The sequence below is a fragment of the Achroia grisella genome, unplaced genomic scaffold (assembly GCF_030625045.1).
Source record: "Achroia grisella isolate CSIRO2021 unplaced genomic scaffold, CSIRO_AGI_Agris_v1 utg544, whole genome shotgun sequence".
Taxonomy (NCBI): Eukaryota; Metazoa; Arthropoda; class Insecta; order Lepidoptera; family Pyralidae; genus Achroia; species Achroia grisella.
The window spans coordinates 5602308-5612953 of NW_026712929.1; the positions used below are offsets into that span (position 1 = coordinate 5602308).

General features: G+C 31.2%; 1 protein-coding gene across 1 annotated transcript; it reads right to left on the reverse strand.

Moving 5' to 3' along the window:
• Window positions 1-409: 409 nt before the first annotated feature.
• Window positions 410-6549, reverse strand: LOC131847982 (neuropeptide CCHamide-2-like; the record flags this gene model as incomplete). Its single annotated transcript, XM_059197712.1, has 4 exons — window positions 410-550; window positions 965-1032; window positions 2259-2388; window positions 6476-6549. Coding segments are annotated over 4 exons (332 nt in total), but the record flags the coding sequence as incomplete, so codon positions are not given.
• Between the last annotated feature and the right edge of the window lie 4097 nt (window positions 6550-10646).

A 10646-nucleotide genomic window follows, 5' to 3' on the forward strand; every position in this document is an offset into this window, starting at 1 on the left:
TAAATATATCACTTTATTTTAATATAAAGAATCAAGTTTGGTAATAGGATAGTAATACGTAATTAAATATATAGCAAGAATTACATTAATTGCTATGAAACTAAATTTGCACATTTGACAATTGAATATTAATATATGGGAATGGGAATGTTCAACACTGGAGGGCTTCTACCACAGATATATATATATCTCATATAAATATAGACATCATAGTGTTTAACCTCCACTCCAATTCAATCCTTATTTCAACATCATTAAGTTATGTTTATTATTAATCCGGGATATTTGAACCCTCCAGGGATGAAACCTTTTCGTAACTCATCACAATTTCTACGAAACCTTTTCCGTGACTTAGTTAATTTTTACAAAAATTTCTAAACTTACTTGATATAATATTAATGTGTGAAAAAGCAAAATCCTCGGGTTATATGACAGATAGTTTTATTTATTAATTAGGTAACGGACTGGGGATTTAAATTTCTTAGTTCAATTACAAGTTTTCCATGAAGTAACCGTCGTCGTTCTGCTGTGACCGTCTGTAGTTGTCCATCTGAAAAAAAAATGTATTTGATTAAGACATGATTGATATTTCCTATAGACTTTTCTATCGCAAATAAAGTTTTTAAAAAAATATGACTACAAATTTATGATGAATTACAACAATATTAAAAATAAAATAATATCGTAACTTAATGTATAATATTAAGTTACGAGTACGACTACGAGTCTATAACTATTAGATATCTTAAACTATTCGAGCCAAACAATTTACACGTACAAACTTGTCTAAACTAACCTAAACATTGTACAAACATATTCCGCACATATAATTAATATTAACAGTTCAATCAGGATAGTTAAGCCGAAGTGTCACTTAACAATATGTGACAATGTCCAGCGGTTGCTGTTTCTACATCGAACAAGTAACAAGCACTCTATCAAGTGTTGTCTAAATAATTCTCACCCAATGTTTGATGATGTTTCGTAGTTTAAACTTCATTACGTCTCGGGCGGCGCTGTCGTCGTACACACCTGAGCAACAATATTACAGTTTATATAAACCAGTAGGTCGAAACCTGTTTTAGAATAGAGGTGAACTATTTTCTATTTAAGTAGAGAGTTAAAATTTATCTATTTTTGAAATAGAATAGAACTGTTTTAAATTCAATTAACCTTTTCAATTTTAATGCACATTTATGTTAGCGAAGCACATTGAGTCTATTTAAGATCATATTATTAGATTATAGTAAATCTGAGGTGATTACATGAATTAATTGATTTTAGTAACTGCAATGTCGTAATGTTTAATTAAGAAATAATTATATAAGGTGCTACATGTACTGGTGCTACAGGCCAATAATCCAAAATATATAAACAATAAGGAATATTTCTACAGAAGGTACAATAATTCTCTTAAATAATAATAAATAAATATACTTACTAATAATAATAGTTAATATTATTATCCGATTATTAACAGGAAAAAATATAATAATTAGTAATATTACGGTCATTTGTATTGGATTATTATGAATCATTATTTTATGATATAAATTTAAAAGCAAAGAATCTTTACCATCACTGAAGAAATTTAATATAGCTTACTACTGAAAAAGATATACATATAAATAAACGAAAATATTACTTTGTGATACTGCCTGCATTTATTCTGTGGTATTAAATCTTATTATGTTTAAGTGGGCGTAAGTCAAGTAAATCTTCAACTTATTCTACAAATCTGTGATAACTTAACCTTGTACAGTTATACAAATAAATTCAAAAATGAAATCTTTACATTTAATTTGCTGTATAATATTTTTTTGTTTATTATAAATTAATAGGATTTGTTGTCTATGTTCCTGATGCATGAAATACATAATTTACGGGTAGTTATAAATAACGTCTAATTAAATTAAATAATAATAAAAAGACTGGGCAGGCGCATATCATGGCTAAAGAACTTAAGACAGTGGTTTGGGATTAGCACCAGATCCTTCAGAATAATGGTAGACTAGAAAATTAAGATCGCAATGATGATGCCAAACTCCAGTAGGAGACGGCAAATAAAAAAGAAGAATAAATAATAATAATAATAGCACTATAACCCACATAAATATATTTATAAAAAGAAAACTTTACATAAATAGGCTAAACAAAAGGCGACCTTATTGCTTAAAGCAATCTCTTACAGACAACCGGAAGAACAAATGTAGGAGAACAAAGAAAATCGCATGCACAACGTTGGTCTGAGAACTCACCGCCATCTCTGACGGGGATAATGTCATCACCAGGAGGCAGCACCCCACTGTAACCAGAGTTTGGGTAAATGGGATGTGGGGCCGTCTCCTCTTGTCCTAGCTGATGCCTGGCTATCATTTCAGAACTCGGCTGAAACAAAACAAATTAATACAGTTTAAAAATTTCTACGACAAACACCAAGACATTGTATGTTGACTATACAAACATACTCGTAGGTGCCGCATAGATTGATGACCTCGGTGGTCTAGCGGTTTGGAACACCGCCTTACTTTCGATAGTCGCGGGTTCGATTCCTCGCATGGCACAAATATTTTGTATTCATGCCTATGGCTGTTTGTAAAGATATGGGTGTTCTCTATGTATAATTTGTACGTATTTACGAAAAAAAATATATGTATTTATATAAGTTATCATACCCATAACACAAGTTTTAGCTAGCTTAACTTGGGTCTAGATAGCACTGTGTGAATTATCCTAAAATTATTATTATTATTACTGCCTGCAAACATCTATATAAGCCATAGTTCTGTTTGAAGAGAGAATGACAGTTATACATCAGTCATCAGGAATTGCAATTCGTGAAGACTTTCCATTCCTGTCTTTACCTTTGACGCTACCAATATAATTATATGGCTAGTAATGGGAATAGGAGTTATTATTCTTTATTGCACTTTAAACAGAGTAGAAAACTTAATTAAATATAATGACTACTTATCTCTAAAAGAGATGTCTACCAGTCAACCTGGTAAAAAATTTGAATTTGAATTTACTGTGTTACTGTTAACACAGTAAATTCAAATTCAAATTCAAAAATCATTTATTCATGTAGGACATATTAACCGCTTATGAACGACGAACGTCAAATTTTTTACATTAATAAAAAAAAATATACCAGCTGAGTTTCTTGTCAGTTCTTCTCATCTCGGAATAATTCCGAACTGACGGTAGAATTGACATATCATAAGAGTCTGTAATAGACATGAATAAAGATATTTTGAATTTTATTTTTGAATTTTTTTAATTTGAATTTATTATTTATTTTTTTCCCTACCGTCCAGTTCGGTATATATAGATCCAATTGAGAAGAACTGGCAAGAAACTCAATTGAATTACTTTTTTTTAAAAGCCAGTTTATTTACAATGTATATTTATATAGGTGTCTATGTCTAACATTAAATGAAAATCCCGTGCATGAACAACTATTGCCATGCACGAAGAGTATTATTATTATTATTCCACATTACTAATAGTCCCCTTTCCCCTAACGCATGAGGGGTTTGTTAGATGATAATGGAAAGGTATGCTAACGGTTTTCACTGGCGGGGCACTAGTGGAGCATAATAAAATAAACGATCAACTGTGTTAGCCTATGGTGGCAAAATCACTAGGAATTTATTATGATGGTTTCCAGGGAACTGCGTGAAGCTCAACCTGCTATATTGCTAGCGGTCGTCAGTCCACATTGCTATCCCTTCCATCCTAATGCCTGATAGGTATCACGGGTCACGCGTGATGACGTGATAGTTCATCTATATAGGCCGATGGTTGCTTTCCATCTGGTGGATTGACTTGCCATAGCTTTCACTAAAAATTTCAATTATGAGAACAGTAGGTTTGAAACTAATAAAGATTACTAATAAATGAGAAAATTACATTTGTAAAAATAAATAATTATTTGTATCATCATTATTATTACACAGCATAAAACAAAGTCGCTGTCGCTGTCTGTCTGTCCCTATGTATACTTAAATCTTTAAAACTACACAACGGATTTTGAAGTGATTTCTTTTAATAGATAAAGTGAATCTAGAGGACGGTTTATATATAATACGTGTACAGCCGGGTGAAGCCGGGGCGAGTATCTAGTTTTGTATAAAATTACAAAGGATGTCCATTATTATAGAGACTGCAAAGATCAAGTCGAAATTTGCAGCTTTTAATTGCTCATTACTAAAAAATGCGCTTAGCAAAGACAAATTAATACCTTTATATAATTAACTTGTAATTTGGTAAGGGGCATTTGAAGCCTTTTTTTTCAAGTTTCCATGGGATACGGTAATGGTTTCCTATCAGGTGATTACCATTTAACACCATTATCATATTAAAAAATGTACCTGTGTACTATACTAACTTCCCCCGTAGAAACCGTTATGATAAATTCCTAGTGAATATATCATGATTGACAAATTGACCTGACCAAAGTGGAGGATGATAAGATGAACAATCTTCCACTGGTGCCCGCCAACGCGCAGGCGGGTACACCATTCCATTGTTATACATTAAAACAACTCGTCATTTAAAATTCATTACTATATAAAAATAATAATAATCATCATCTCAGGACAATTCACACAGCACCATCTAGTCCCAAGTTAAGCTAGCTGAAGCTTGTGTTACGATAACTAATACAAGTACATAGAAATTTTTTTTTTCGTCAATACAAATTATTCATAAGGAACACCCAGACCAGATACAAACAATCATACCCATGAATACGAATGTTTGAGGAATCGAACCCGCGACCATACAGTGGTGACATAAAGCGGTGTGCTAGACCGCTAGACCACCGAGGTCGTCACCTCTACCACTATCACCAGTAAGTATTGACTTAGTGTCTGTTAACAATTTAATCTTTATTAGACGGCCTCGGTGGTGTAGCGGTTTAGTACACCGTTTTACTTCCGATGGTCGCAGGTTCTATTCCTCGCACGGTGCAAACATTTGTATACATGATTGTTTGTATCGGTCTGGGTGTTTTCTATATACTATGTACATATATACGTATATCACTTTTCTAGTACGGGTACCAGACAAGTGATATAAGTACATATAGAGAGAGCAGCAGAGCTTATATTACGGGTAACATAAGCTCTGCTGCTCTCTCGTGGGACTAGACAGCGCTGGGAAAATAATCCAAAAATAAAAATGTATTGTTTAAAAGTTTGTATAAGTAATTGATCAATAATGAAAGTCGCTTGGTTTAAATTTAACACGTACATGAATTTCATTTGCGGTTTATGTAATTTAAGTACTTGTCAATAACGTCGTCGTCGGGCGTTCAATTACTATGCGGCAAGTTAATGTGATTTAAACAAGTAACACTGCTGCACTGAAATTAATTCGATAACATACCAACATAGTTTAACATAAAGTTTATCTAGACTAGTATTAAACCTGTATGTGTCATTGTGTGCTGCATATCCTAGAAAATTTTATAATTTTTTCTAATTTCATAAATTTTTCTATTTTTTTTCTAAATATATGAAAATATAAAATTCTATATATTTTGTCCATAGAATAAGGCAACTACAATTGTAGACAAGTTCATGAAATTTTTTTTTCGAAATTTATGAAAATGTGAATTTTTTTACAATAACTAATACATATCAAAAATTTTTGACTAAAAAAAAAAAATCTATCGTCTATCATGGTATGGACATGTAATGCGTAGGAACGAGGATAATATTTTAAGAAAGATGTTACAAATGAATGTGGATGGTTATAAGGGCAGAGGAAGGCCAAAAAAGAGATGGATGGACTGTGTGAAAGATGATATGGTAAGAAAGGAAGTAAATAACGCGATGACTGCGAACAGGGATGAATGGAAACGAAAAACATATTACGCCGACCCCAAATAAATGGGATAAGGATGAAGCAGATGATGATGATCAAAAATTTTTGACTAAGAAGGCAACTATAATCAACGATTCACACTAGTCAGATTTTCTTTCAAAAAGTTTGTTTTAAAATTACACGTAACTGAAAAACACTATTATCAGCAAGAAAGGACCTCTGTTTAGTTCAACCGCATGAACAATCCACAACAGTATGAGAATTTGAAAAATGTGCAAGACATTGGAATTATTATGAATTTTTAAAATAAGAAAAATAACTTTATATTTACTGTAACATATAGGGTAAGCCGAGTAAAGCAAAGCATAAATATTTACAGCAAAATTTCGATGGAAAGTATTGCATCGCACTTAGACAAGGAAAGAAGGCAAGGTAGTAATAGAGTAATAGAGTAGCAATAGAGAGAAGGATGTGACAGATTTTTTGATAAATTTTATAAACTTTAAAACTGAAGAATACCAATATCATAATTTTATTGCGTACATACACTTCTCTTAATATTGACATAGTGAAATAAATAAAAAACTACGAAAATTTATAATCAACGACGTACTCGAGCTGTCGAAGTAAGTAGTCCTCTTACCTCCATACCAGAAGTATCTCCAGATCTTTTGCCATGTCCACCGAAACACGAGTGACCGAATGCAGAGCAACCTCCTGTAACAATAACAATCTATATATTATAATAGAATGGTACACCCACTTGACATATATATATTTTTTTCTGATTATGGAATAATTCGTCTATTGACGGTACTAGCAAAGTACTATACCCCCCACCTAACGGTATACGGTGGCGGGGCAACAGAATGACTGTATGAATCAATTATCGTACGGGAAAATGAAAATATCGAATTGAAACCTAAATATAACCTTATAATAATGACACGCGAGTGGAACTGGTGCGTACATATGTGTTTTACGCAACTAATCAAAGCTCATCCTACTAAACTTCTAGACCACTGAAGATGTAATTCTAAAAATGTTAATAAATCATTATCTTATATATAAAATTCTCGTATATCTTAGTTACTATATTCCTCCGAAACAGCTTGACCGATTTTTATGAAATTTTATATACATATTCAGTTAGTCTGAGATTCGGCTAATGTCTTTTTTCATACCCCTAAGGGATAAGGGTTGTCCACCCCTATTTTTTTTATTTATTGGACATTTCTTTATAATGTAGTATTAAAAAATACATAAAACCCTAAATTTACATCTCTCATCAGTCCAACACCAACACCTATTTTTTATATATATATTTTATATTTTATGGCAAAACAACGTTCGCCGAGTGCGTTAGTATATATATATATATATATATACATATATATATATAAATCTAAGTAGTATTAATACATCATTTTCTACAGTGAATTATGCAAATAAAAATATCACACCTAACGTTACCTTTTAGAGAAAATAGGAAATAGAATATGACAAATCGAAACAATTCACAAAAGCGCGATGTCGTCACATCGCGCTTTTGTGATTGTGTATTTCTATCAGTCAAGTAATAATAATGTATATGTAAAGGCTAATGTGACCAGAATTCCCGTTTTGAATAGGACAGTCCCTTTTTTGCTATATAATAGTACTATTTTACTATATTAATACGAGTCCCGGTGTCCCAGATAAGAATTCTGGGACTCAAAATTGTCCCGTTTTCAGTAACCGTGCGAAATTTTGAGCAGACGAGACGATTTTTGGTAATTAAGGTGACTATAAAAAAATGTACCGAGTGTTGTCATTCTTACATATAATCTTCTAATAAGAGCAAATTTGTTCCTCCGATAAATATATAAATACAACTAAACATTTTATTTTTATCAGATAAATATAATAATGACAAAAAAAATGTTTTATTATATTTATTAGGTATATTTTTAATTCGTAACTTTTAAGTTAACTTTTTCTGAATAATAATTAGTTTTAAATTGACTTAACAGATAGTCAATAAAAAAACTATTTTGTAATTGACCTAAATAATATAATAATAAAAATTGTGTCAATTCTTGTAACTATCATTCATTGATTGACGTAAAATCTACGTATACGTATAGTTATATTGTTATAATGTATAAAATTAGTTTCTATAAATGTATAAATATATTACTAAACTTAATAGAGAACAAATTTCAAAGTGTGCTCAGATGTTTTCAAAAGAATGACTGGTTTTAATTTTTTTATTACTAAAATAGTTATTTTATTAACTCATTTCTATTCAAAAATAGTTATTTACTCATTTCTTATTTTTGGAAAATGAAATTTTATAAAATTTTAAGTAACACTGCTTGTCTGCGAAAGCTATAAATACTCTAAAATGCATTAAGTTTCTTGCTTATTCTTATCAGTTGAATCTGTTTAGAATAGGCGATAAAATTAATAAAAGTTAGGATTGAACATTGTATTAAGTTTTTTTTAAATATCTTATTTGTATGTATCCCATTCTTAGGTGTTTATACTGTATTCAGAAATGACCATAAATAATAAAAAATTACTATTCAAAATTGTATTTTGTCTCTTTAAAAATATATATTATTTGTATTTTTATTTCATGAAATAAAACACTGGTTAGTAACCAGTCTGTTCTCTCAGTTATAGAATGGTATGTAATAAACTCAGGACAATTCTCGCAGCGCCATCTAGTCCCAAGTTATGCAGTGCTTGTGTTATAGGTACTAGACAACTGATATAAATACATAAATACATTTTTATGTAAATACATACATAACATACATAGAAAACCCCCAGACCGATACAAACAATCATACTTATGAATACAAATGTTTGCACCATGCAGGATTCGAAGACGCTACCAACGGAAGAAAAACGGTATGCTTAACGGACTACCAAGATCAATAAGCTAAGAAGTACCCATCAATGAAAAAATAGTGGATTGTTATATGTTATATTTACAAATGTAACTTAAATTCACATTTGAGTTACATTTGTTAATATAATATGTAACAACATATACACGAATACAGAATAACTACAGGGTGTGGACCCATAGTTACCCTGTATTCGTATCAACAAACTTTATAAGCGCCCCGAATGCACGCCAAAGCGGCATCGATATATGAAACTTGATACCGTGTTCTAATAAATACCAAGCTGTTTAAGTCATAAGAGATGAGCGGGTGAGTATTATAAAATCGCACCATTCGTGGAAAAGGAAGTAAGTGATTTTACCGCTTTTCAGGAGCTTAAAAAAACTGTCCTATATTTTTTGTATGAGTTCCTAGAAATAAGTTTCAAGAGAAAATCGTAGGTCACAGTTGCCTTCAACTACATGTGTCATTTAATTTAGGAACAGCTTCATGTACTTCCAGATAATCTAAAAAAACACGGTTACTTCTGTATTCCACGAAACACAAAGAACATTTGCAGGGTAACTACAATTATTGCTTTATTGTTATGTATTTTTACATATATGAACAAATTTAACTCTACTTACGCCTTTATATCTCTATATTTCAGTAAAATCTAGAATTGCAAGTATAATTACGTTGTTATTTAACGAAATATCATTTTTTGTACATCGAGTTACGTATTTCTGGGAGCCATTTATTTTTAGTTTAGTTAGTGTATTTTATAAAAATGTAACTTATAATGCGGAAAGTAACTGAATATTTAATTTATATCATGTAATACCTGTGCACAGTAAATAGTCTATTATGTGCGTGCATGTAAGTCAAAAGTATAAATATAGGGGCAAATTAATTTAGAGAATATGAAAACAAACAGGGTTATTATTAATTTATTATTATTTTTAAAAAAATATTTATTTTATATAATCAACTTAATCAAAAAATGTTCAAAATAGTGAAATATTTTATTATTTTTATTAACGTTCATTATCCTCAACTTTTGAATCAGACTCTGTGGTTTAGTTTAGTTTAGTCTTAGATGTAGTACTTAAGTTCTTATAAAACGTCTGATATGTTTTTATCTTTATATAAGATTCATCAAGTCTTTGTATATATTTTAGGTATCGGTAACGGTGCATCATACTAATGCTTGATTTCAGAAGGCTCGCTGTGTGCAGCTCTTTTTTTCTCATAACTCTTCCCCTTCTATTTGTCTATTATTTGGTGTCTCATCAGCGAATGCGTATTTTTGTTACCACCACGGACATTGAAGATCTGCCGAAATCTCTTTAATTTCTCAACTGTGTAGTAAATATATTAGGTCCTAACATATGAAATTTGTAAGAGGTAACCTAGTACTCCCTTACAAAACGCCAATTTCAGTTGATTTTCAAAATATAATATATTTATTTAATCAAAATGTAAAAATGTAAGTTTTATTGATCCCTTTTACTAAAAAATACATTAGGACGAGTATCGATAAATCGGATTTGAATTTTTTTCCCTTGCAAGAAGTTATCAAATTTTGAAAGAAAGCAAGATCCGGGAAGTACGGTGGAAATATTGGACATTTGAAGCTCTTCAATTTCGTAACGTTGTCCTGAAGCAGCAGTGGCCTACGGTGATTGACCAGTCTCGGTTGTTTAGCAATGCTTTTAATATGGTTTGCAATTGCAATGACACATCTGCCATCATATTCTGGTCATATTTAAGAAAGCTGAAGTGAACAACACAGGCACTAGTCCACTAAGTGCTCACAAGTAACTTTTGAGTTTGAATTTTCGCTTGGGGGCAGGATTTGGTTAGTTGCTAGGATTCAGCCATTGCGATGAGTGTTTCCGATTATCGTACAAGATCCACTTTTCCATAACAGGTAAT